The sequence below is a fragment of the Boleophthalmus pectinirostris genome, unplaced genomic scaffold, assembly GCF_026225935.1.
Source record: "Boleophthalmus pectinirostris isolate CB_2022bp ecotype Guang Dong unplaced genomic scaffold, ASM2622593v1 HiC_scaffold_2, whole genome shotgun sequence".
NCBI classification, from domain to species: Eukaryota; Metazoa; Chordata; class Actinopteri; order Gobiiformes; family Gobiidae; genus Boleophthalmus; species Boleophthalmus pectinirostris.
This window is the reverse complement of record NW_026571152.1, coordinates 9,146,115-9,173,890: the sequence shown is the minus strand read 5'-3', so window position 1 is coordinate 9,173,890 and position 27,776 is coordinate 9,146,115. Positions and strand designations below refer to the sequence as shown.

At 37.4% G+C, this 27,776-nt stretch overlaps 1 protein-coding gene across 1 annotated transcript; it reads left to right on the top strand.

Annotated features, from left to right (window-relative positions):
• The first annotated feature begins 6,331 nt into the window (after positions 1 to 6,331).
• LOC110155110 (capping actin protein of muscle Z-line subunit alpha 2) lies at positions 6,332 to 27,127 on the top strand. Its single transcript, XM_020919168.2, has 10 exons — positions 6,332 to 6,458; positions 17,067 to 17,130; positions 18,571 to 18,622; positions 18,758 to 18,821; positions 20,630 to 20,836; positions 21,422 to 21,501; positions 21,973 to 22,051; positions 23,939 to 24,010; positions 24,745 to 24,807; positions 25,892 to 27,127. Exons 1-10 carry the CDS (start codon positions 6,420 to 6,422, stop codon positions 26,030 to 26,032), a joined length of 861 nt encoding a protein of 286 aa, XP_020774827.1. The 5' UTR covers positions 6,332 to 6,419; the 3' UTR covers positions 26,033 to 27,127.
• The last annotated feature ends 649 nt before the right edge of the window (positions 27,128 to 27,776 follow it).

Sequence of the window (27,776 nt, the reverse complement as noted above, 5' to 3'; positions counted from 1 at the left end):
GAATGTGATCGGGTAAAGTGGGTGCGTAAGACAGAGGGGGAGACGGAGGGAAAGAAAGAGAAAGAGAGGTGGTATGGAGAAAGAGAGAGATAGAGAGAGAAAGAAAGAGAACAGGGGGAGAGAGAGAGAACGAGAGAAAAGAGGGGTGGTTGAATGTGAGAGGGTAAACTGGGTGTGTAAGACAGAGGGAGGAGAGGGAGTGAGAGAAAGAGGGGGTATAAAGAAAGAAAGAAAGAAAGAGAGCAGGGAAAAGGAAAGAGAGAAAGAGAGAGATGAAGGGTGGTTGAACCTGACAGGGTAAAGGAAAGAGGGTTTAAAGACGGAGAGATAGAGAGAAAGAAAAGAACATGGGGAGAGCAGGGAGAGGGAGAAAGAGAGAGAGAAGAGATGGGGTACAAAGAAGGAGAGAGAGAAAAAAAAGAGAGAGCGTGCAGGGAGAGGGAGAGAGAAAGAGAGAGAAGAGGGGTGGTTGAACACGAGGGGGTAAAGTGGGTGTGTAAGAGGAAGAGAAAGAAAGAGGAAGAGATGGGCTATAAAGAAGAGAGAAAGAGAGAGAAGAAGGGTGGTTGAATGTGAGAGGGTAAAGTGGGTGTGAATGACAGAGGGGGGAGACGGAGGGAAAGAAAGAGGAAGAGAGGGGGTATAAAGAAGGAGAGGGAGAGAAAGAGCAGAGGGGGAGAGAGAAAGAAACAAAAGGAAGAGAGAAAGAATAGAATAGAAAAGAAGGTTAGAAGGCGTGAGAGAGGAAGAAAGGAAGAAAGAGGGGGAGATAGAGAGAAGAGAAAGAGACAGAGAGTGAAGAGAGAGAGACAGCAGGAGTGAAGAGAGAGGGAGGGAGAGGAAAGAAAGAAAGAGAGAGAGAGGAAGAGAGAGATAGAAGGGTTTAGACTGTAAGAGAGAGAGAGCGAGAGGGAGGGAGGGAGGGTGAAGAGAAGCGAGAGATAAATGGTGGGGGGTAATGAGAAGAGGGAAGAGGGGGGCAGACGGGGTAGAGGAGAGAGGGGCGAAGAAGGAGGGAGTGAAAAAAGAGGAGGAGGAAGAAGAGGAGGAGGAAGAGGAGGAGGAGGGGGGTTCTAATGGAGGTTTAACAATAGAGACGCCAGGTGCTGGTTTATTGCCCAGGGTCAGGTGGCATCAGGGCTGTGAGTCGAGAAAAACACTGTTCTGCACATTTCATTTTCTGCACGGTTTGAATTTACACAAGTCTGTTTTCAAATCTGATGCTAACTGAATGCACTGCTCTGTCTGAGGCTTTACTAGACTTTAATCTGGGCTTTATTTGAACACAGTCTGCGCAGTGATGTTTAAATCTATTTTGTGTTGTTGTTCAGACCATCTTAAAACTTTTTCGTCTGTGTTTTGCAATTGTGAATATTGTGTCAACATTAGGGGTGTGCAAAAATATTGAAATATTGATATGTATCATATTGTTTAATGTGATGATATAGTATCAATATCGGGGACTGCTGTATCAATATATCGCTGAGAATACTTTTTGGTGTATTTTAATGAATTATTTTGTTGCTTCTTTAGAGGAAGGAAACTTGTTTATACAACATGTTCACTGTTTTCAGGATTAAAATGTTTGTGTTTCATATGAACTTTGCACAAGAAGTGGTTTAACAAAGACTTTTAGTATCACAGCCACGATTAAGCCTTTATTTTTTATTGAACTTTATCGAATCAATTTGAAATATATTGTATTGAATCGAAAGCTCACTCTATGAGATACGTATCGTATTGTAGCCTATGTATCGAGATATGTATCGTATCGGCAACTTCTTAATGATACCCAGCCCTAGTCACCATGGTAACTACCGAACATGTAGAACACAGCGTGACGTCACTCCAAAGTAGTTTAAACTGAGCAGAAGAAGAGGTCAGAATTCTCAGGTGGAGTTCACAGTTGCAGATTTGTTGACCTGGTTCATGGTTCATTTCTGTGTAATTACTTGGCCTATCCACATGGAACAAAAATTGCACAAAGTTCAATGTCGTCTCTGTCAGGATAGATAAACAAACAAATAAACAAAAGTCCAATTATTTTTTCACAATGGCTTTGTAAAGTGGTGCCAGTGTTCAGTCCCAAAGACGAGACTGTTGTCATCTGAAAAGCCAAGGTGACAAGTTTGTGGAGCGAATCTCAAATAAATGAAGAGGTTCAAAATTTGTGGATCATAAATTTGAAGATTTCTTTCAAAAAAGAGTAACTAAGAGTTATACAAGTCCCTGCCATTCATCTGAAATTATGACATCAAATTCTAACACAGTTTGGAAGTTACATAGACCTGTATGACTTTATCAATTACACGTGTTTTCTTATTGCAACTACATTGGAAATGCTTGTCTCCATGGTGATAGATGCATTTATATTAGGGGAGTGCAAAAATATCGAAATGGTGATGTATCGTTTAATGTGATGATACAATATCAATGTCATAGGCTGCTGTATCGATATATCACCAGGAGCATTTTTTTGTATATTTTACTCAATTATTTTGTTACAGTGCTACAGTTTTGTTACTTGCTTAGATGAAGGATTTATGCAACATTTATGCAACATATTTGACATTTTCTCTGTCTTGAGGATGAAAATGTTTGAGTTTCATATTCAGTTTGCACAAGAAGTGGTTTAACAAAGACTTTTAGTATCACAGCCATGATTTAGACATACATTTTTATTGAACCATATCGAATACATGTTATTAGGTTCTTTTTTCAGAATAGTTAATTTTTCAGATCTTTTTTGGTCTGTAAGAAGAACCTAATAATGTAAATTATTGGAAGACCAAATGACCCTCATTGGACTTATCGAATCAATTTGAAATAAATCGTATTGAACTGTATCAAATCATGAGCTGACTGTATCGAGATATATATTGTATTGTACGTATGTATCGTGGTATGTATCGTATTGGCAACTTCTTAATGATATCCAGTCTTAATTTATATTGGTCTATACTATAATATGGAACGTTCACATGGAGACAGCAAGAAAAGTTACATAAACCAGCTTTAATTGTTTAGTCTTTGTTACCACAGTTCCTCATGGATTTCATCTTATGCAACATTTTTAGGACTTTTTACATTTCAAAAGATCTCATTTTGTTTTATTAAATTTTGAATTGCTATGGCAACAATCCTAATTTATCAACATTCTGAAACCTATGGATAGGTTTTTATTAGAAGAGTTGTTTCAGTTACAGAAAGTAAATATACATGGACACAGCTAACCCTCTTGCAGCCGCGTTCCAAATACAGGGTTCCCACGCTTTTTCACTGACAAAATTTCAAAACTTTTCCATGACTTTTTCATGACGTAAAGTGAATTTTCCATGACTTTACAGCACCTACATGTGTAGAATTGATCAAACTTTTGACCTAAATATGAAATGTTAACCCTTTCCACTCACCTTATGGTTTGGTATTATAGTTTTTTAACATTCAAAATATGTCAGTGCATTTATTGTCCTGTCTTTTAAATAAAAGGCGCAAATGTTTGGAAATAATCATAATAGCCTCATGAGAACTTAACAGAATGCTGGAGTTGTGTGAAAGATACTAAAATTCCATGACTTTTCCAGACATGGAAAATTACGTTTTCAATTTCCATGACTTTTCCAGGATTTCCATGACTGTGGAAACCCTGCAAATAGGAAAAAATCATGGGCACACTTTCGGCTCCTTCGACTCTGGCTTCAATTCACTTTCTATTGAAAAAACGTCACTCCTCTCTCTGCATCTACTGCTCTCAGAATCCTCATTTTGGTCTTAAAATGTTCGCATTAACCCGCTCTATATGATCCTGGAGTTTTTATTTCTTTATTTTGTCCATAAATCAGTTGCTATTCCTAATATGAAACTCATCTCCAAATTCGATCCATGACTGCCAGCCTCGGTGAGCTTCATTTGACTGGAGCCGAATGGTATAAGTGACGTCATACTCCGTTCTAGAGTCTAGGGTTTCGATGTATATTAAATCACAATTTCAAGAAGAAAACAAAAAAAATAGGAGAATGCATCTTCCATTAACCTTTGCTATCCTGAGATAAAACGAGCTCTGTGTGCTTGAACAGCTGTTAGTCTGCATCTTTTGTCACTCCATACATTTTCATTATTGGCTCAGACTGGCGCAGACTGTTTTTGTCCTTATAAGTCCTCTCTCTGTGTGAGTTTGATGTTTTAAGATGTCCGCCTCCTCTGAACTTGTGCATCTGAGAAAATATTACAGAGCTTTGAGCCGCTCCGTCTGTCTCTACGGGAGAGATCCAGTTACAGTGTGAACAAAAGAGAAGAGCCCAGAAACACTATGTTAACATGCACACCAAAAACTGATTGTAATCTGATTTCTGGAGTTCATCTTATTGAACAATTACATCTAGCGTGAGTAATCTGTAATTGTAATTGAGTAATTGTTTGCCCCAGTAAGTTCTAACAAAAAAAAACCTGGAAATTACATAAAAAAATCAAAATTTAAAATGCATAAGGTCTGATTATAATGTTGTTTCCTCGTCAAAATCATGCCTGAAGTTATGTTTTGTTTCATTCACACATGTTTAACACACAATATTCAGGCTGGGCTCTTCTCTCAAACAGAAAATACTCTGTTCCACCTTGTGATACCATGTGGTAATACAGAAAATGCTCCACACACCATCATTAGAATCATTTGGATCATTTCAGACCTGGAATTGTCCATCACTACTAAAATGAATACAAAAAGTAAATTGAAAACTATAATTTCATGACATCACAAGGTGGAACAGAGCATTTTGAGCTTTGGAACTGTAGACAGACTAATAATAAAGAGTTACTCATGTGTGAATGAAACAAAACACAACTCCAGGTATATTTTGATAAGTAACAACATTCTAACATGGCTTAAAACTCACAAGAATCAATTTTGTGTAATATAGGACCTTTAAGATTTCACTCAAAACTATAATTTAATGTAATAAACAGACATTGTCTTAATTTTGTTAAATGGTGGTTTAAAACAGGAAGAAAAATCTACTTCTGTACTTAACTTCCCAACATTTTTCCAGTTATTTCATTGATTCATAGCCCATTCCACTGATAAGCACGTCACCAAGTGCTTTTGATGATCAGATGTCTCTTGTGCATGTAAACAAACACCAAAAATGAGATCTTATTTCTGGGTTGAATATGAATATTCTCGTGATCTGATTTTTACGGGTCATATTTAGGGTCTGAAAAGAAAGCAGATGAGAAATAGACAAGGATAGGGCGACATCTAGTGGAGGAAGAGCTTCAATAGATTATGTGCAAAAATTTATTGCATTTTTGTGCATTTCATTGATATAAGGGGAGATAAAATGTCTATATTATTAGATTTTGTTGAAGAGCATGGTTTGATATAAGGGAGAGCGAATGTATGGTCCAGAGAAGGGTAGTTGAATGCTAAGGAGTTGGGTTTATGAATGTGAAAAAAGCAATGCAGTTGGTGTGAGGGCAGAGAATGCAAAGGAGAGGGTCAGTTGGAGCAAAGGAAAGGGCCAGAGGAGTAAATGATGCAGAGAAGAGGGTCAGATGGAGCAAAAGAGAGGGTTAGAGGAGTGAAGGATGCAGAGGAGAGGGTCAGAGGAGTAAACAATGGAAAGGGTCAGAGGAGTAAACAATGTAGAGGAGCGGGTCAAATGGAGCAAAGGAGAGAGTCAGAGGAGTAAACGATGCAGAGGACAGGGTCAAATGGAGTAAAGGAGAGGGCCAGAGGAGTAAAGGATGCAGAGGATCAGAGGAGTAAAGAAGAGGGTCTGATGGAGCAAAGTAGGGGGTCAGAGGAGTAAAGGATGCAGAGAAGAGAGTCAGATGGAGAAGAGGAGAGGATCAAATGGAGCAAAGAAGAGGGTCAGAGGAGTAAAGGAGGGGGTCAGAGAAGTAAAGGATGCAGAGGGTCAGAGGAGTAAAGGATGCAGAGGGTCAGAGGAGTAAAGGATGCAGAGGGCCAAAGGAATAAAGGATGCAGAGGGCCAAAGGAATAAAGGATGCAGAGGGTTAGAGGAGTAAAGGATGCAGAGGAGAGGGTCAGATGGAGCAGAGGAGGCAGAGAAGAGGGTCAAATGGAGATAATTATATTGTTATGCTTTTACATTGTATGCATAAACGTAGGACCTATCTTGGAGATTCATTAAAATAATAGGCAATGAAAATATTTGGTGATTAATAACATGTTTGCGCGTATGAATACTGTGAACTCAAAATTCTGTGCAATATCACGCAAAAAAGAGAATCCAGAAGCAGACAGAGCAGAGCAGAGCAGCCACCAAACACCACTCCCCCGGGCTATGGAGCTCCGGTACCCCGCCCCTGAGGTTCCTCCCCCCGGCCTGTCGAGCTGCTGTACCCCGCCCCTGAGCTGACGTCGCCGGGCTGAGAAGCTGGTGGAGCCGGAAGAAAAGATGGCGGATCATGACGAGCAGCTATCCGACGAAGAGAAGGTAAGAACCGGACACAAACCCGTTCAATAACCCGCTGTGCAGACGGAGGATAGAGGTTTCCACCGGAATGCGCTTTCCCCGGGTTCTCGGCGCTGCTCCTGCCCGTGTGCAGCGCTCTCTCTTCGGGTGTGCAAACCCCCGGGCCTCCGCTGCTCCGCTCCTGCCGCTTCGCCTTTTATTATTTTTAGCCCCAACTTCCGCTCTCAGGCTCCTTGTACGGTCCTAGCTCAAAATAGACGCTAAATACAACTTTGATCACGACCCTAAGTGCTTGGGTTCCCCTCAGCTGCGTCCAAGCTTGTGCTAAAGCAGATGCTAACACAAATGACCGCTTATTTCCATTGAAAACTATTAAAATGTTGTTAGCTAGTTTAGCTTTAGCTTCATCGGCTAACTTGACGACTTCACACACACGCCCTTTTGCACTTCGGTGCCACTTAGCTGTCAAAATGCACAGTTATGATACCACTGACACCAATAACCGAACAATAAGTATCTCACTATTAAACTTACTTAACAATAATGACGAATAATCGGTGCTACGCCTTAAATACTTAAGAATAATCGAATGCTAACGAACTAGCTTCACTTCTGAAATACCCATGCCACATATTTAGCCTAAATGAACCTGTACACCAAATTTACTATAATGTACTGTAACTCTGCCTACAAATACTAATTATAAGGCTACTATAATTGCCCTACTGATAAATAAACCAAAATTAATGCTAAACAAATCGATAATAAGAGTCAAATTTGCAATAATACAACGATGCTAGCGAATTAGCTTCACGTTTGAGTTACCAGTGTTGCACGTTTGAGCTTAAATTGAACTTCTAACACTAGTGCATTGATTGCATAGAAAAGAAGACATGTTTTGGTATTATTAGCATGTTTAAAGAGCAATCAACACATTTTACTGGTGCATGTTTCAAATGTTCGAAAGAATGTATTTCCTTATAGCTATTGAAGATCCGCTTGGGGACGATGTTTGATTAGTGTGATGGACACAGACAGTGGTTTTTCAATTACGTTTTCATGGCTGGTTTATGCATTATGAAGGCTTATATTGCTTTGCACATACAGTTAATCTCCTATTGGTAATATATGACCTTGTTTCGTTCTCATTATGTAGGCTATCGATTTATTTGGGTGTAAAGCAGTAAACATGGCTTTATGTCTGTAGCCTAAGGGTTTTTTACATAATAAGAATGTAATGTTCTCTGACCCAGTGACTGAAAATAGCCTAATACAATGAGTTTATAGCAAGAAAAGACCATGCATTCATAACTACAATGTACAGCAAACAATTGTGTTTTTTGCAAACCTTTTTTTTTTTTTAAATAACTTCCACAAAATCATTTGTAGAAGTTCCTAAAATGCTTTGTTTTTGCTACAGTGCAATACTAGGCCTGTTGGTCTGTGATGAATTGATCATATATGAAAATGTAACAATTGTACAAAATCAGAACATTACCTATATTGTGTAAGACGAAACTGCTTATTATTTCTGCACTTGTGTTGCATTATACAGTTCATTCATGTTTTGTGCAAGACCTGATCCTCAACCGAGACATTTCTAATTACAAAAATATAGCTTTGTTATCATTACTGTCAAATGGACTCACCTCTAAATGATTTAGGACTTTCATTCAGTGAAGGCATCATTAAAAACGCATTAAATTAAACAGGGAAGGTCCCATGTGGATTTCTTTCAGCCGGTACAATATCCGATGTTTGTCTTGCTGTTGTGGCTGGTAACCGATATTTGCGATACCAATATTAAGCTTTTAAAATCCATAGTACAAACAAAATCTATGTAAAATTTTAGTGAAATTTACAAATCACTTAACAATTTACTTTTCACTTTTGTAAAAATGATAAGTGTATTTATCATGGATGTACTCAGGCAGTGCAGAAAAATATTATTGCCATATATTGATTTAATTTGCAATATTGTAGTACCATTGCTGATATTTGGGTAAATCCTTCCATATCGCAAATAATGATAAACCATCCCCAACATTAAACTCAAGATTTGTTATGGCCAGATCTGCAGAAGTGTTATCTTGGTATCACAATTATAAATTACTTATTTTCTAATTACACTCTAGACCTGGTCCTTAAAATGTATTCAGCCTTGTTTTAGTTCCTGTTGAAGTTATTAAGAGGTCATACTATGGAAAATATTTGATCACATATTTGAGCATGTGTTGAGTTAGGGCCAGATTCCTAGATAACATTGTTCTAATATTATGTAACCATATTCTCGTGGATGATATTGTTGGTGAGAGGGAGTTGTTTGTCCAGTGTTGACTCAGCTTTTTCTCTGGAGGTGATTCACAAATAGGCTGCTGTCCAGAGCTATCAGTTTCAATTTGAAGTCATGCACGATGGTGCAGTGAGCTAAGCAAATACCCTCTAGCCAGTGGGTCAGATGGCGTAGATAGGCATGTATTGGTACGCCCCACTTCTGGTTACAACTTAAATATGGCGGGACAATGTCTTAAATTCTGTTGTCACTTGCCAAACTTCCTCCGGCTTCTCTCCTCTGGTGCTGCTCTCACGGTGGCTGGTTTGTTTGCAATGGAACCTCATTAAAACCACTGCTCTGACCAAGATTACAGTATCATACTTAGCGATTGTCTGATACTGTGGACATGCATGCAAAATGCTGCTAAACTAATGCTGACATAGCATACAAAAAATACAGTGTGACCAATAAGTAGACTTTTTAAGTTTAGTGCCTGCTCTATCTTAGTTTTCAAATAACCTGGACAGTTAGATGCATCCTACCTGAACATGCTGCAGCCCTCGTCAGCATCTGGAAGTTGCGTGCTCTCTAACTGGTCTGTGTGGATTTTTTGTATGTGGAGTCCCAGATTGACTGGCTCCAAGCGTCTATGGGACGATTTCCTTGTGTGTTACGGCATTCCACAAAGGCTTCAAGACTGATATCCACAATATAAGAATGGAACCTTTACCATCCAAGAGGCAACCCTGTACTCATATAATTGGGTATTCTCAACTTGTAACTGTCTTCCAGGTGGGACTTCAATTTTTGGACATACTACAAGTGAGGGTTTGGTTTGTCATCATTTAGCAGCATTCTAGTCCAGAATGGCCAGGTCCATGGGAAGTCTTGGTTGGCAGCCAAACAATGAGAATCCTGTAGCATCATTCTTTGTAGGCTTCATGTCTTGGCATATCCTCCACCTTTGCTGTTCAGGAGGACAAAGATAATGTGATGTCTCCGTACCCTAGTCAATCAACTTTTCGATGCCAGACTGGTCCCGGTCCAAGGGGTAACCCACGCCAATGACCACTTCCACTTACAACTTAATTGTAGTGGGATAACTCCCTTTAAGTTCCAGCGTCACTTGCCGAACTTCCTCTAGCCCCTCTCCTCTGGTGCTGTTCTCACCGTGGCTGGTTTGTTTGAGATGGAACTTATTAAAACCACTGTTCTGATCAAGATGATGGAACTCATTCAACCTCACTCCCTGTCACTACCTGAAGTTATTAACAACTATATGATGCTGCGGACACCCATGCAAAACAATGCAACAACACAACACCACATACAAACAAAGGCATTCGGCCCAACTGATAAGCAGACTTTTACGTTAAATGGCTGCTTTAGTTTTTGAATCACATGGAATTTTTGCCAAAGACTGTAGTGTTAAAATAATTTATGTCGCTTTGGACATTAATGCCACAAAGCCCAAGCAGCTATGGTATTTTGAATTGATTCCCTTTGTGTTAGGCAACAAAAATACTTGAAAATTTATTAAGATTTGTCCATTTTGAGAAATCAGTCAGCATTGTAGCTCTAGCTTTTTTGATGTATATATCTAAAGTTCCACTATATTAGGAATTGTAACATAACTTAAGCTCATTATATTGAAACACTATTGTTGAATGGGACTACCACTAATGACCAAATGTTTATGACTTAAGTTGTAAGCCTTGCAGTCTTTATTGCTGTGAAATATGACATTGATTTAAATTATTATTGCTCATTAGCTGTAATGGATTATTACTGGAGCTAAAACTAAATAAATCATGAGCTACTTTGTGTTTTGTTAACCCTGTTTTAGATTGTATCTACATCAAACATCTACTGGATTACAAGGTAACTACTGAGTGGAATGCGGTAGGAAATGGTGAACCCTTTTCATTCATAAACCTGGAACTGTTGGTTCAAAATAACTCTGAACCGGACCTTGGGATGTGAGTAACTCAAACCTATGGGATTACAAAACTAACTTCTAACAACTCAAACTTAATTATGAACTGAAGTCTTTGGGAAAAATAATACTGCTGGCTGTCTGTCATTGGATTTTTTTGTTTTATTAAACATACCTACCCATAAATAATCATATACTTTTTATAACACATCTAATATATAAGGTAAAATTATTGAGCTCAAATATCTTCAATACTCATCATCATCATTTTTAACAGAATTATAGTTTTATGGTTTATTCACACACTTTGACTCCTTGTTGTTTCTACTAGTGTCTTTCTTATTCTGTGAAGCACTTTGAATTACTTTGTGTATGAATTGTGCTATACAAATGCCTTATCTTGCCTCCTGGTCGCCCCTAGGCTGCAGTTAGTGCCCTAGCCCCTAGCGTGTTACATTTTCAAGTGTGGGACTTGTTCTAAACAATTTTGGAAGTATTTCAAGTACACTATGTCACATGCTGGAGGTGGCACGTCACATATAGAAGAGGTTAGAAGTTAAAACCGTACTTCAACATTCTCCATTGAATATTATAGCCCAAGGAACAACAGTTCCAGGGAGACAAGCATGTGAATGCCAAGTAAGAGTCAGGTCAGTGGAGATGCAAGCCTGGTCACAATAAAGACGCTTTGTTTTTGTTTTTTTCAACCTTTTTCAGTGCCATTAAAACAAACATAAAAACATGCTGTTATTTTAACATATGTTTGGCTAAAAACTTGGGCAACTGTCAGTCCACAATGCTCATATCAAACATGTCCCGGAGCATTAACATTTGAGGGCAGACTGAAATATGAACTGCCAAACTAATCCAAGAATCCCATGCATTTCAGAACATGTTTGTAGTGGTCTAAAGAGGGTTAGCAGCTATTACACAGAATAAGTCCTCACAAAGACAGGGAGGGTATCTAACATACAGGGACATCTTGTTCTTGATTGCAAATGGCAGAAAGTGAACATATGTTCCCGACGTTTGAACTTTTCAGTTTGTTAAATGTATGTAATTAAAGACTTGCATTGTTGAAAAGGTGGTTCACATTTCTGGGTGTGGTAGATTTTTGTAGATTTGTCCTATCAAATGACTGATGAGGAGATGGGATAACTACTCTGCCACGGTAACTCAGGGAGGACTTCACTTCAGAGAAGCCAGGAGTCTAACCCACAACCTCCTTACAGAGAGAAGACCAGATTTCCTCCTAAGTCTGACTTTGTGAGAAGTAGTGCGCGTCTCATGTCTATTTTTATTCGAGTGTTTGAGTGGAGTTCCCTGTTTTACGAAGGGCCCTGAGCAGTTTTGACAGACCTATTTTTGGTTCCATTGACAGATAAGCAAAGCGGTGCAGTTGATTTTATTTGCATTTTGTGTTCAATCAGGATTCAGTTCACAGTGCATATTTTAAGCGTGTCCAAGTGCATTAATATCTGAGAGAAGACTGATTTGAGAACATGTTTGTAGGGGTCTAAACTACTGGGTTAGCAACTTTTACACAGGATAAGACCCAATGGAGACCAGAGCTGCAACAAAGAATCAGCATAATTATTAAAAAAAGAAAAGTTTATATTTTGATGGCCGTTATCTGAGCTATACAGACTTTATCACAGAGACAGCAGCATCATTACAACAAAATGTCAAAGAATAAATAATTTTGGATTTTCTCAATACACTTTAATTGCACATTTTTGTACTTATTAAAATTTCAATGTACAATAGCAATGGTTCCACAAACTAAACTAAAACTATAACTGCTACAAAATAACCTGTCACCTGACCTGTCATCATTGCAGCCTTGTTAAGTTTTCATCAGAACAAGACCACATGGAGCCACGGGGACATCTGCATATCAGACGCCTTTGTGATTTGCTCATTTTGATCGATTAAATTACAATTTTTTAAATATTTTGAATGATATAATCGAGAAACTTACTTTCCCTCCTTTGAAATTTTTGGCGGTTTTCAAAGTGTTGTTCGTGCACAGACTTCCTGATGACTGTCACACAAACCACACACAGGAAGCTAATGATCATACTGTTCGTTGTAGTCATCTATTACTTTTACAGATTAAATTTCTGCCTCGTCAGATAAAATGGGCATTATTTTGTTTGTTTTGACCATGTTTTTACATTTAACACTAAGAAAAAGGGTTACATCTTCTGAGTTAAATTTCTGTGGAAGCTTTAGTTTTAAATAGGGCTGGGTGATATGGTCACAAAATAAAATACTGGATGATTACAATTTACATTTTCATTCTTACCGTATCCTATTTTTTAAGAAATTCTAAACCACCATATAATAACATTTGTATGGATATGTAATGTAATTTTAGCAGGTTAAATGAAAATGAGAGCAGTGATAGAACAACAGCCAAAAAAGGAATCTGAGAGGTCAAAATTTCAGACAGAACCGTAAAATGCTTTGATTAGAAATTGTATCCAAATCTGATCATGTTGTGAAACCTCAGAGTGTGTCAGATGCCCTCCCTGTGACTCTATGGGGTCAAAAAGCTGCTAACTCTGTAGTATAGACCTCTACAAACATGTTCTGAAATTCATGGGATTCTTGGTTTCGCAGTTCAAATTTCTGTCTCCTCTCAAATGTTAACACTCCCAGACTTGTTTTAAAATGAGCTGTGTGTAAACTGAATCCTGATTTGAAATAATAAACTGCAGATCTAATTAAAACTGCAATACTAGTCAGAACAATCCCTGCTGTATTTTTTCATTTTTCATTTCCATTTCCATTTCATTCAGCTCTAATTTTTAGACATCATTTTCTCCATAAGGCAATGGTCCTCTGCATTTGACCCGTCCTTCAGTGTCTCTTGGTTAAACCAGTGGACCTGGTAAGAAGCCAGGATCCCCGTCAGGAGTACCTAGCTGGAGTACTTTGGGTAATCCCTGTTTAAAGATTTAGCAGCAGGGCATGTTTTTCTTTGAGTTTAGTTGCCTCTGGGACAGGTCCGGACATGACGCATTCCTTCAGTGGAGCTGGAATCCGCTGGAAAAAAGGAAAAACTTAAAATATTAATATATTTTAAAATTCAATCGTCTGTAATGGCAATGTACAAAAATATTGAAGTATCGATATCCGTGATGCTGCTTTTGGTGATCCAGTATCGTTACCTTGGTATTTTTTGTATCTTGTAGCAATTTTTTTTTTTTTTTTTGTGACCACACTACAATTGTATTTATCACTGACTGCATGCTTAAAATTGATGTATTTCATATTGACTTTGCACAAGTAGTGGTTTAACAAAGAACTAGTGGTGTTAAAATGTATTTGGTTCTTAAAAACAGCAGTATATCAGAGTATCATTTGTAGTATATCGATTATCGCATGCATCGCCGTTTTATGAGCCGTGTATCCTCTATCAAATCGTGAGGGACCCTGTGATTCCCAGCGTCGGTCTGTAGGCTTATACTTATATATATTACATAAACAGGACCCATTTGTGTCCTCAGATCATATTATTCTCCAATTACTAATAAAATGCAAAACACACTGATTATTGTTCTAGTTCAACTTCTGTCCAACAAAGCCTGAAATACAGCCATCGTTGCTTTTAAAAAATTATTGTGAAACGTTAATAAAGTAATTGTTTGAAATAGTCATGACTTTACTTTTAAATATATGGCATCCCAGTTTAGTTGCGATTTCCCTAGAAGTCAATATGGCATCCCAGTTTAGTTGCGATTTCCCTAGAAGTCACTGAAATCAATAAGGGCATCTGAGTGCTCCATACATTACCTTTTTAATTTGACAATTGAGGTACAGTGTAAAAAAAATAAAAATTGTATTTAATGCCTGAACTTTAGGCTAAACCAGTTCAAATCAAAGTATGTTCCAGTATTTATCATAATCTCGTTGGACGCGCTTCTCCCTGCATTTGTCATGGTTGTGTTTGCGTATGATAAGATGGTTCAGACCTGGTTTAGTTCCTGGTTTAGTTCCTGGTTTAATCCCCTGCTTCTGTCCCCTGTCTAGTCCCTGCTCTGGTAGATATCTTCGCTTCGGTTTTAGTAGATAGGCACAGGTCAAATGTCTCCAGTTTGTAGATGTTGTGGTGTGGTTGGAACAAGGTAACATTGAATCTTGTCGCTAATAGAAATGATCAGATTTGTGGATTCTCTTTTTTTTTTTTTTTGGTCGGTCTTTCTCTACCATCTCTCTTCAAATGTCTGTTTATGCTGCCATGCTTAATGAGCCCCCAATGGGAAATGAACCCACAACCGCAGCTCTGTTTGATCCTCTGCGAAACTGGGTCGATCTCATGGTTTTCATCTGATGCAAATAAGTAAAAAACAAATAAAACTTCAGCAATTTGTTCCTTTTTATAGGCATTTGAATTGTGATGTTAAATCTTCTGTTTTTCTTATTGTTACAGATTGCCTTGAATTTTATGGATTTATGGGAGATTTAATGTTTTTGAAATCTCCAAATTTATAATCCACGCATTTTAACTTTATAATTATTTGTTCGAGATTGGCTCCACAAATTTGGCATATTAATTTTATGGATTCAGGTCTTTTCAACTAACAGTCACGTATTTTTATCGCAATATCAGCGCCATCTTTTGAAGCTACTGTGAAAAATGAATTCACTTTTGTTTATTTATACTGACAGAGAAGACGTTGAACTTTGTGCCAGTTTTTGTTTCATGTGGATAAGTAATTACAGAGATATGAATCATAAACCAGGTCAAAATATCGGACATTTAAACAACAAATTCCACCGTAGCATTCAGTTTTCCATAGAATAGGCAAAGTACACTACAAAATCTATACTAGAATTATGACAAAAGAAAAAATTGGTACCTTTAACTCTTTTTATTAGTAGTAGGAACAATTTAAACAACCAAGTCATTTTTAACGTATGTAGTTGGAGTATCGATATCGAAGTATCTATATATATCGATACTGACTCTGTGCAAATGCGGGTTTCAGTATTGTTGTATATATGCTAATTAGTAGGAATGGAACAAGATCTCGTACCGCAAGAGCTCGCAAGACAATACTGCCGCAAGATCGTGCACACATGAGGAAAATTATCTTGTGAAATTTTTTCCTTACGTATTTACATTTGCCTTGGATGAAAAAGAGATTAACTTCACTTTGAGTTATTTCTCTTAAGAAGCTGAGAAAAAAAAGTAACATTAAATGAAGCAAAACTTATGAACTGAATGGCCCAATTTATTAATCAAATTATATCAAAGTCTGGTCTTGATCTCGTGGACTGAAACTTGACATGTCTTGTAGAAATTGTGTCTCCTCCCATCCCTATTTGATGTATTGATAATTGCATATTTCAAGCCTGGGCACCAGTTGTAGACATGACAATTTTAGAGCCTATTAGAAGAAGCCCTTCTGTGTACATTTGTATTTAAATCTCTTCACCCTAGACTAGTATCGGTATCAGTATTGATAACAAAAATTGTGATACAGCTTTCTCTACCATTTAGCTTTTATTATACATTTAACATTTTTCTTTTTTAAATATATTTTTATTTTGATTTAACGCTGCAATTCTGAACCACAGTTAAAATAATCTGGGCAATATATTAATTTCTTTCCATAATATTGTCTTAAAATAGCTGCTTCAGTTTCTGTGAACTTGCTTTTGTTTTTTAAGCATAAGATGAAGATATTTTTGCAAACCTGTTTTTGAGTTTAATATTTTTTTATTTAAGATATTCTCTATATTCTGTAATTTCATCCAGCGTCTGAGAGGAAGTGTATCCTCCTGCACACTGCACATTTTCATGACCTTATTTGGTCGTGAGCCGTGAGGGGGAGGTGTCATGTGACCATCCAGAATCAGGAAGTACAGGAGTGGTGGAGTAGAGCGGCCCCCAGAGGAGGAGAGAGGAGCTACAACAACATTAGGAGCAGAGTGACCCAAATCATGCAGTATAAATAATCAGGTTTTACATTTGTGGATTTTATTTAGAGTATTGAATTGGATTTTGAAGTGATCAGTTTGGGTGTTTTTAATGGAGAGGTCAACAGCCAATCCTTTGTCCATAAAAGCATGTGGTTTGGAGCAGTCACAAGACTTTTGACACACAGGGAGGGCATCTGACACCTCAGAGAGGACACTAAATGACCTAAATAATTTGAGTCTTTGGGATTGCATTACAGGCTTTTACACTTAAGAAAAATCCAGCTGAGAGAAAAGCACAGACATTTACCTTGTCCACAAATGCACAATGCGCTTACCTTCTGCACATTTTTCAAACTAAATAATCCATATATTGACTCATAGGTGGTGGTGATTGTGCACATAGGAAGATTGAAAATGTTCTATTCCGATAACAGTGAAATGATTAACATCCCCTTATATGTAATGATAATTCTCTGTGTTTCAGGTACGTGTAGCAGCCAACTTCATCCTCCACGCCCCGCCCGGAGAGTTCAACGAAGTCTTCAACGGTGCGTGTCTCCCCTTTGTTTCATTGTATTAAAGAGCATTGGGAATCCAACTGTCTCTCATTAAATTCTTATAGTTGTAATATTGCACATCAAACGGCCCTGTACCCAATTTTATTTCCAAGTATTTGAGCAAAATGTGTCTACAGATATATTTCATAAGCAGCTCTTGGGGACAAAATAAGTCGGCTGTGTGCTGTCTGCATTTAATTATAAAGCGTTTTATTGTCCAATAATCAGGAAGTACACATTAGCTTGCTACTTGCTGTTAGCTTTAACATCATGGCAGAACTCTACTCTGCTCTCTCTAAACAATTTTCACAACTCTCAGGCTCATAGCAGTGAATAATTAGGATGCTCAGTATACATAAGGTAAGTGGGGAATAACTTTGGAGCACTGCTGTGTTTCAAATGAAATAGTTCAGTTTTTTACATTTTAAGAGAGAAAAATCGGGTGCAGTGCCTTTTAAGAATGATTAAAACTGTTAAAAAGACAGCTGATAAAAAATAAAAATGGGACAGACCTGTGTATAGCTAGGGTATAAGTCTAATTCTACATGTGTTTTTAATTTCATTCATATTTTTTGGAATATTTGAACTTCACCCATGACATTCTCAGACATGACCAAATCTTAACTAAAACGGCAAGTGAACTCTGTGTCCCATCCTTTCTACATTTTTTCAATTTATTTATTATAAATCTACAAATAATTCCTAAAAGTGCTTTTATAATCTGTCTGTCTCTTATCTCTGCAGTCCAGACTCAAATGAAGGCTGTTTTTTTAATCCTTAAACTCACTCCAAACCGTTCAAATCCTATCAGCTCACACACCCTCTAACTGTCTGATGTGTCTACTGCAGACACTTTGTCTCTGTCAACAGACTAATGAGTAAAGATGGAAATAGAAGAGACATGAAGCTAAAGAGGAAGCTGTATATTTACACCAGGGGTGTGCAAACGTTTATTTTCATGGAGAGCTGTGGATGGAAACATGGACGACCATGGACTAGTGGTCAATACTGTGAAGCATGTATTGTTTTAAAGTGCCGCTACAACTGAATTCAGTCTCGCATCAAAATGGTTATATAAGTTCTAGTGGTAGAACTTAATGATTTAAAACTGGCAGTAAAAAGTATTTCCCAGAGTAAGGGCCACATTTAACCCCTAGGCCATAGTTTGGACACCCCTGGTTTACACAATCATAAAAGTTTCAAAAATGTTGCTGTAGTTTTTAATCAAATCATATGGACGAATAACAGAACCATGACCATTACTGCCAGACAAATGACTGTAGCAATAGTGGGGAAATCCAAACATTTTCATTTTGGAACATTCACAATGAAAATAAAGGCTAAAACCTAAAATAAATGTATTCACCTTTATGATAGACAATCTTGTTGTAGCTGTACTAATATTTTTTTGTTTTGTTTTGTTTTTTTCAGATGTGCGATTGCTGCTCAACAATGACAATCTGCTCAGGGAAGGTGCAGCACAGTAAGTAGAGATTAGAATTTTTATTGAAGAGATCAAAAATATTCAGAATTTTCTCTTAACAGCAATAACCAGCACAAAAGGAAACAGTTCTATTCTGTGTGTACAATGCTCTGATTCTGCCTTCTTTCTCCTTAGTGCGTTTGCACAGTATAACCTGGACCAGTTCACTCCAGTGAAGATCGAGGGATACGACGAACAGGTAGAGACATCACTCTTCAATCTTTTCTGTTTGAACGGCTCTGTAATGTCGTTTTCAGTGGCCACGTTTGACCCCTGAGCCGCCTTTTTGGAAATTCCTAGTCATAGTTTAATATAGGGGTTTGTTTCCAGGCCTCGGTCCCTGTAGTCCTGTGTCAGAGCTGAGTAACAGTTGCATTAGTTTGAGTGAGAATGTCATCATCACTGCTCCTCCCTCTGCAACACAACAAATGCAGCTCTGCTTTTATAATGCTGCTTTAGTCCTGGTTTTAGGCCAACAATGTAGACTGGGTAGGCCTGGCACGATAATTACAGTATAGACTTAATATACTTTAAGCCCATATTAGGCCATTTTCTGATCTATGCTATGATTTTGCTTCCTCATCACAAACATACCTGAAGTTGTTTTGTTTCAGTCACATGCGTTAAACACACAAACCCTGCATATTTACTTCATCTCTCAAACATAAAACACTGTTCCACCTTGTGATGTCTGTGGTAATACAGGAAGTGCTCCACTCTGTTTTTAAAGTCCACACGTCTTCACACCTTCACATTTGGATAATTGCAGTCCTGGAATTGTCCATGTCTACTGTAGTAAAAGCAAAAGGTAGCTGTTAAGTTAAACTATCATGACATGACATCATAAGGGTTTGGCAAACATGTAAATGAAACAAAACATAAGTCCAGGTATGTTTTGTTAATGAGGTAACAGCATTATAACATGACTTAAAGCTCACAAGAGTCAATTTTGCGTAATACAGGACCTTTAAGATTATTAGGCCTACGCTTTTTACCTGTGTATCAAAGCATCTTGAAACCAGTTCATATTTATAGAGAATGGCAAAAGGAAACAGTACAGTAAGAGATGTACTACAGCGCAAACAAAATTCATGTATCTGCCCAGAGTTAGACATTTAAGCTTCTTTTTAAAGTGGAAAAGAGTAGTACACAATGTACGTTCTTCTTCTGTACAAGTATTTCAGAGATCTTCCCCTTTAACAGATATACAAAATATGCAAAATTTAAACACGTGTGCAAAGGATGTTATAAAGTTTTAAATGGACCTGGTGGAGTCGTGTTTTTATTCCGGCTGGCTCCAGTTCATCTTCACGCACAATAGCATTACGCATGTGGGATGAGGAAGTCTGTATTTAAATCTAACTTGTTCCTAAAGCTCTCACAAACTGGTGTTTTTCTTGTTTATATATGTGCATATTTATAGAGCTTTAGAAGGAGTCATAGTGATTCACAGGGCTCTTTCAAGGGTTACCACACATACATATTTTTTGTATATTCCTGTAGCTTTCGGATTCGTTTCACAAAGTACTTCCTACAATACACTTTCTGTGTATTAATTTCATACTAAGTTGGGTAGGAAGTTGAGTACTTTCTACTTATTTTATTTAGATAAAGATTTATATGGGACAACAGCAGAAAGGAGAAGTGAGTGAGCTGAAGATTTGGTATTTTTTGGTATTTATACGTAAAGGCAGATTAAATTCATGATTCACAAGTTTTTTTTTTATATAAATACATTGTTTTCTAGTATTTTTTTCTGCATAAATAATTGTTTTTGCATGAACCCCCGTGCAAGTGTAGTCTTGTGAGTGCAGTTTGGGTCAGATACATAGATACACATAATAGTTGTGAGAGCTTTTGTCACGCCACCTTTTTAGCCGACTAATCGTACAGCAAGACATGTTTTTAGTCTATTTCAACCCTAGTTTTAATCTTAAACTTAATCTAATTGCATGTCAACCATATTTTCAGTTTCATAATCAAAATTTCCTCGTACATTTTTTGTAGGTCTTAATCACAGAACATGGAGACCTGGGCAACGGTCGTGTGTTGGATCCCAAAAACAAGATTTCGTTTAAGTTCGACCACCTGCGCAAAGAGGCCAGTGACCCCCGACCCCAGGAGCTCGACTCCTCCATCGAGAGCTGGAGAAGTGCTGTGGACTCTGCTGTGAGGGCCTACGTCAAGGATCACTACCCCAACGGAGTCTGCACCGTAAGTGACCCAAGTGTGCATGTTCCCGCTCTGTTACTGTGGCAACCCACTACTTCCTCTCAGTAAGGAGGTTGTGGGTTAGACTTCTGATCTACCAGAGATTTTTGTTTCAATTCCTGAAAGTATTTCATTATCAGTTGATGCCAGTGACTTCAGTATTATATGTACTCACTCCTTTTATTATAAAGAATTTTACCTTGGCATATAGAAACCAATCAAAAGATTAAATGTGTTGATAAAATAAGATAAAAAATATATTTATGTATTTTTTTATTATAAAAATTTCATTCATAAACAAATCGTTTGAGATACATTTTTCATGATAATTTACTTATTAAAACCTTGTCAGCCTATTTCAATATTCTGATATTGAACTGACCATCACTGTTACTGTGGAAAAGTAAACTTGTTGGTAATCCTCCAGCTAGGTACTCTTCACCGTGATTCTCAAATCTGGTCCACTGCACCTTAAAAGTTTAACCCACAGACAGTGAAGGATGAGACAAATGCAATTTAAAGTCAAATAATTTAAAATGGATATAATTTTTACTAATACAACTCTTTGTCTCTTTCCTTACCTTTCAGATTTATGGGAAAAACATTGACGGGCAGCAAACCATCATTGTCTGCATCGAGTGCCATCAATTTCAACCAAAAAACTTCTGGTGAGTTCAAGCTGAAATGATTTTGACAGTACATAAATACTACTACTTCTTTTTAATCTCTGATTGTAACTTCTACTATTGGGCACTTAGATTATCTTTGACTGACTATTCTTTAAGCAGACTTGTAACTGTGAAGTCTTTAGCCAGTCCTAGTGCTGTTAGCTGATGATAATCTGGTCTAATCTAATCAGATCAGAGCAGCTCCAATCCTGATTACTACTGCTTTTAGAGGATTATTATACCAGCAGGAGCAAAGGTGAGCAGTAACATTAGATGCTACAAGATCGTGCTAAAATAGCTGCATTCGAGGCATGTCAGTTTTGTATATTGTCCAATAGGAAAAAGAGTGAATATATGGTACAGAATATGGGCAAGTGGAGCAGAGGAGAGGGTCAAAGGAGCTGAGAAGATGTATTTGAAACATAATGAATTTTATGTTTTGTTTTTTTTTTGGTTGTTTGTTGTTTCCAGGAATGGTCGTTGGAGGTCAGAGTGGAAGTTCACCGTCTCCCAACCGGTCACCCAGGTGGCCGGTATCATGAAAATACAGGTACGAACTAAAAAGGTGAAAGAACTGGGGACTATACCAGAGACACTAGAATTTCGGGACAGAGACTGGGGGCTAGACCCAGGGACTAGATTCAAGTGTGAAAATAAGAACAAAGCCATAGACTAAACCAGGGGTGCTCAATACGTCGATCGCGATCTACCAGTTGATCGCCAAGGTCGTGTGGGTAGATCGTGTCTCGTCTCGGACTCGCGACTCGGTCTTGTCTCTCACTCAACGTCTGACACTCAACAAGTGCGATCATATTTCATTACAGCCGCTGCTTTTGGCAATAAACTTGTACCGGGTGCAGTAGCGTGTGGGGCGTCTCAGTGCAGCCCGCAGAGACTCTACGGCACATCACAAATACACACGCTCCCTGTGCACGGCTCGTCTGCAACAGCGTGTATCACAGGGCAGGTTAAACTTCCTAAACATCCTACCTGTCCATCTGCCTCACGTCAGCACGCCGCCCCTCGCCTTTTCACGCTCTCGCTCCTTCCTGCGTACAGCGAACACAAGCCCCTCCCACAGTGCGGCTGATTAGAAGAGCAAGACCAAACGTGAAGCAAAAACGAGTCTAAATTTGTGTTCCAGTGTTGGCACAAAGCAGGTCTACAGCATAGAGCGGATCTACAGAACAGACCTACTGCCAGATTTGGCTGAAGTTTGTCTAACAAAAGTGCACAAATGCATCTGTGTTTGTCACGATGTGCGTTTGGTTTGGTAAACGTGCAGAGGCTGGTAAATATCACTGCAAAACCAGAAAAGAATGCAACTCTAGTTTGGAACTTTAAAAAACAGGTTTAAAAATCTTCCTTCACTTTTTCACAGTTTTGTGTAAAGTGCCAGAGGAAGTTCTCTTAAAGAAGGGGTTCTCAAACTGTGGGTGAGGGTCCAAAAAAGGGGCACAGAGTGTTTCAGTGCAGTTTGCTTGGCTTTGTATTAGGTAGATCATTATGACTTGGTCATTTTGTAATTAGCTCGCATGCTGAAAAAGTGTGAGCACCCCTGCACTAAACCATCCACTGACCTAAAATTAAAATACCTATGACAGGGTTTCATGTTTTTCTAATTCTGGTAAATATTTATCATAATTACATTTGAATTAGTTGACTATATCATCGTAGTTTATTTATTTATTTATTGAGACAGGGACAGCACACAATTTTTACATGAACCTTAACAGGAGAGATGCATTGTATCAGGTTGTAGCACCAGTGCTAATTTCCACCTGTAGTCCCTGGGCAGGTTCATTGATTGATTGCATTTTAATTGACCTTAGCTAGTTTTAGTCAACCAGAAAATATTTAGCTGACAAAAATATCTTTTAGCTTCAGTCAACAAAAATGTATGTAATCAGATCATGGTTTTGGTCATTAAAGGTACATTGCGTAACATTTCTGGTGGAGGGTCCTCCACCTACTTATCTCCATGGAAATGTTATTGCTTTGTCTAGAATGTTCCACAGTATAGATTAAACCTGTCTGTCACAGGCAGGTTATAGCAGTACTATTTCAGATCTGTGGAGGAGTAATTATTGTATCTTTGCGCAATAGAAACACATGAATAAATGTTAGATAACATCTCCATGGAGACAAGTAGGTAGCAGACCCTCCACCAGAAAAGTTTCACAGTACACCTTTAATATTTCTCTCAATCTCTGTCTTTCTCTGTCTGTCTGTCTATCGATCGGTATAGATATAGATTAGTTGTACTCAGCAAAAGCATGACTCAGACAAAAACTACCACATAAATATTTTAGTTGACAAGATGAATACTGAACCGGGGGCCTAGAACCAGGGGCTAGTACTCGGGGGAGTGTGCAAGAGCAGACAGAAGCAGGAACTCTGTGAATATTTTTTGAGAGATGTTGTGTTTCTGTTCCAGGTTCATTATTATGAGGATGGAAACGTGCAGCTGGTGAGCCACAAAGAAGTGATGGAGAGCATGAACGTCTCTGTGAGTGGGAATTTCTAACTAAACTAAATTAAAACTAAATGATAAAAACGAAACTAAATAAATGTGCTAGTGGGGGTTGCCTCTCCACAGATCTGCCCATATTATCTTTCATGATTTAATAATACCATCCAGTTTCTTTTTTAAATCAAGTAATGCCAATACTGTATTTTTTAAGTCTCATACGAACCTATATGTTGGGACCCAGATACATTTTTTACTCTTTCTACTCTTTATTTTTTATGATCAAATATTGTCTGTCTATACATTTTTTTAATAATATAATTTAAAAAATATTTTTAAACTTATATTACTTTATACTATACATTTTTGGGGTTTTTTGAGTTATGCGTCAAAATTATTCCCAATCCCAAAAAGTAATATTTACTTTTGGTACTTAGACATGTTTTAATTATATATATATAATATTATATATATATTTTTATTTAAATTTAGATTTTATTTTTAATACTATCCAATTTGCTCTTTTTAGTTAAGTAATGTTTTTTATATTTACTTAGTCTGATACATCAATTTTTTTCTCTGATAATCTTATTACGATATTTATTTTTGTTTTTACTCTTGACCTTTTATAATAACGACGTACTATCTTTATGTAAAATTGTAATAATATACTTATTTTCTTAAGCTTTGTATCATATGTATAATTTTTGAGCTACTGCGTCTGAATAGTTTAATTCATAATCTCATGAAATTTTGTCTCTAATCCTTTACAGAAGGAGGCAAACACTGCAGAATTCTTTGTGGAGTTAATGAAGAACGCAGAGCATGAGTACCAGGTTTGTACCAGACTCTCATGCTTTTTATCTCATATGTTTTTGTAAATACCTCCAAAGGCAGATGGCACATTTACTGTAGTTTTCCCACCCTGTTGGTAGATAGTGTTGCTTGGAAAAATGTATTAATAGTTGGAAATGTACTGAATAAAGTAAAATGGAATGACATACATTTTTTAGTCATCTGAGTCATGCATGCATACAAAGCCCCGTAAGTCTCATACAAAAATCTATGTATATGTGCTCAAGATGACGTGTGAACAAATTTAAGATTCATAACACACTGTACTGGACGCCTGCCATAATTTTAAGGACCTTTCAGAATTTTCATCTTCTTATTTTCCCTCTTGAAGTTGTATTTAGAGTGAGTTATTCAAGCATGTTTGAGTAATCTTGATATTCAAGACGTCACTGCTCTACTCAACCCCCGTGTTCACCGCTCTGTACTTGGCTCTCCAGTTTTGATCTTTTATACTTGGACTTGTTACTTAAAGGACCCATATTCTGATCTATGTTATAATGTTTTCTCATCACATACCTGGAGTTATATTTTGTTTCTTCACACATCTTTAACACATACACTGCATATTTAGGATGAGTTCTTCTCAAACTGAAAACACTTGTAATTTCATGTGATAATACAGGTAGTGCTCCACTGTGTTTGGAAGGGGGAAGGGGGTGGAGAGCTACTGGTAGTTACCGAGCTACAGATTGGAGATCCCTGCAATACACTTTCAGTGGAATAATTTGGCAATTCCAGGACTGAAATTGCCCAATCTCCACTGAACAAAAGCTAAAAGTGAGCTGTTAACTTGAAAACTACCGCTTCATGACATCACAAGGTAGAACAGAGCATTTTGAGCTTTTGGATGCAGACAGACTAAAAATAGTTACTCAGATATGTGTGAATGAAACAAAACAACTCCAAGTATACTTTTAAGGAGGTAACAACATTCTAACATGACTTAAAGCTTACAAGAGTCAATTCTGTGTAATAGGACCTTTAAGACATCACAGATCAATATTAAAATGTCCAAAATATAACAATGATATTACCAATTATTTTTTTTGTCTTGCGTTCTTCCAGACGGCCATCAACGAGAACTACCAGACGATGTCGGACACCACCTTCAAAGCCTTACGCCGCCAGCTCCCTGTGACGCGCACCAAGATCGACTGGAACAAGATCCTGAGCTACAAGATCGGAAAAGAGATGCAAAACGCTTAGAAAAAAACAACGCAAAACTTCACCAAAATATGAAAAACATGGGAATAACATATGGACAAGCTCTCCTCCTCCGCTGCCCTCTCCACCCTCTAACCCCACTCTCTGCATGAATGGATAGATGTCTCGTCTTTGTACAAAAACTAGGGAACTAAGCGACAAAATTAGGTCTGGTCTCACACATCATGATTCGGGGAAGATTTTCAACAGCAGTAGTTTTGTTTTTGCGAAAATAAAGATCATAAATAAATGAAGTCGTGAAATATTTAAATGGCAGACTTTAGATAGCGTTTTTGTTCAATTGTGCTTCCATTGAAATATGCAGACTTATAGATCTAACTATAAGATTGTTTTAAAATGTAAAGAAAATGTGTAATCTTGATTTGAAAATGGTCATTTATTAGAAAAGTCTTGTTTAAAGTTGCCATTAAATTAAACTGAAGACAGAAGTTGCATGTGATTACAAGTATATACTGGATACTGGATATACTGAGGAAATGTGAAAAAATAGCTTCTTAAACTCTCAAAGCTTCACCATTTTCATTGTCAAATTATGGAATTCTTATTACAAAAACATGACTACTGCATAAAACTTCAATTTGCAAGACATAGGAACAGCACTTGTATGCAAATGCGACCTCTAAACATGAAAACATTGATGAAATACTGTTAAGAATGTTCTATTTCAATGTTGCCGTGAGACTCAACCTTATTCTTGTGCCGATTGTAAACCATTTTGGGGAGAATTTTGTCCAAATGAATGAAAAATTGGAAAAAATGAACTAAATTGGGCTTCCCTATAGTATCACCACCTGAAAATTAAAAAATATCTTTGCAACACAGATTTTCAACTTTGTTTTTGGTACTGTAACAAAATAAATGACAGAAATATAACGTTTAATGTGCATCAATTTAAAATACAGCTCTATCTTCCACTGTTTATTTTTACGATATTAACCTGATATTCATGATAAAGGCCTGTATATTCTGTACCATGGCTCACACTTCTAACCCACATGTGTCAGTCTGTCCAGTGGAGTCCTCATCCCAAAACTGTACTTCACAAAATGTTGCATTAAAAGTCAAATTTTCTATCAACGACTGGGCTCTTGTTTGTGAAAACTTGAGAAAATTTAACTTGCTAACTATGTAACTTTCTAGTGTAGGGTCAGTCACCTGCTTATTTCCATGGAAATTATGTTGTGCAGTACGTCATTTTTTTACCTGTTTTGCATTTATTCATATGCAGGTTTTTTTCATTTTAAACCTCCATGGAGACTGGCAAACTATGAAACATTCCAGGCAAAGCAATAGCTCCATGACGATGACACCAGCAGGTGGTTGATCTTCCACCAGAGAAGTTAATTTGCCTTTATTTTTTCTTTATTCAATGTTATTTATATATTCTTATGCTAGTATTAGTCGACATCAAATTCATTCAAATGTATTCAACCAAAACTCGTAAATATTTTAGTTAAAGGTGCTCTATGTAACTTTTCTAGTGATGGTCTCCAAGGAGATGTTATTGCTTTGGTGTTCCTCAGTATTCAATACATTATTCCATTACAGGTATATTTATTGCTAAAAAAAAATAAAAAATCACAGAAAAAAAAGTATTCCATCATCAAGATTGGAAATGTACTGTTGAACTGTAACTAGGCCTTGTTCTGCCACTTGCTTGTCATAGTCAGAACAGTTTAATACCATATTGTGGAACCTTCCAGGCAAAGCAATTTTTATATTCCTC

Excerpts from the sequence above, each read along its gene's own strand:
- LOC110155110 (XM_020919168.2), top strand. The coding sequence starts at position 6,420 with ATGGCGGATCATGACGAGCAGCTATCCGACGAAGAGAAG. Across the intron at positions 17,131-18,570 it reads GTTCAACGAAGTCTTCAACG|ATGTGCGATTGCTGCTCAAC; the intron begins GTGCGTGTCTCC and ends TGTTTTTTTCAG. Across the intron at positions 24,808-25,891 it reads ACGCAGAGCATGAGTACCAG|ACGGCCATCAACGAGAACTA; the intron begins GTTTGTACCAGA and ends GCGTTCTTCCAG.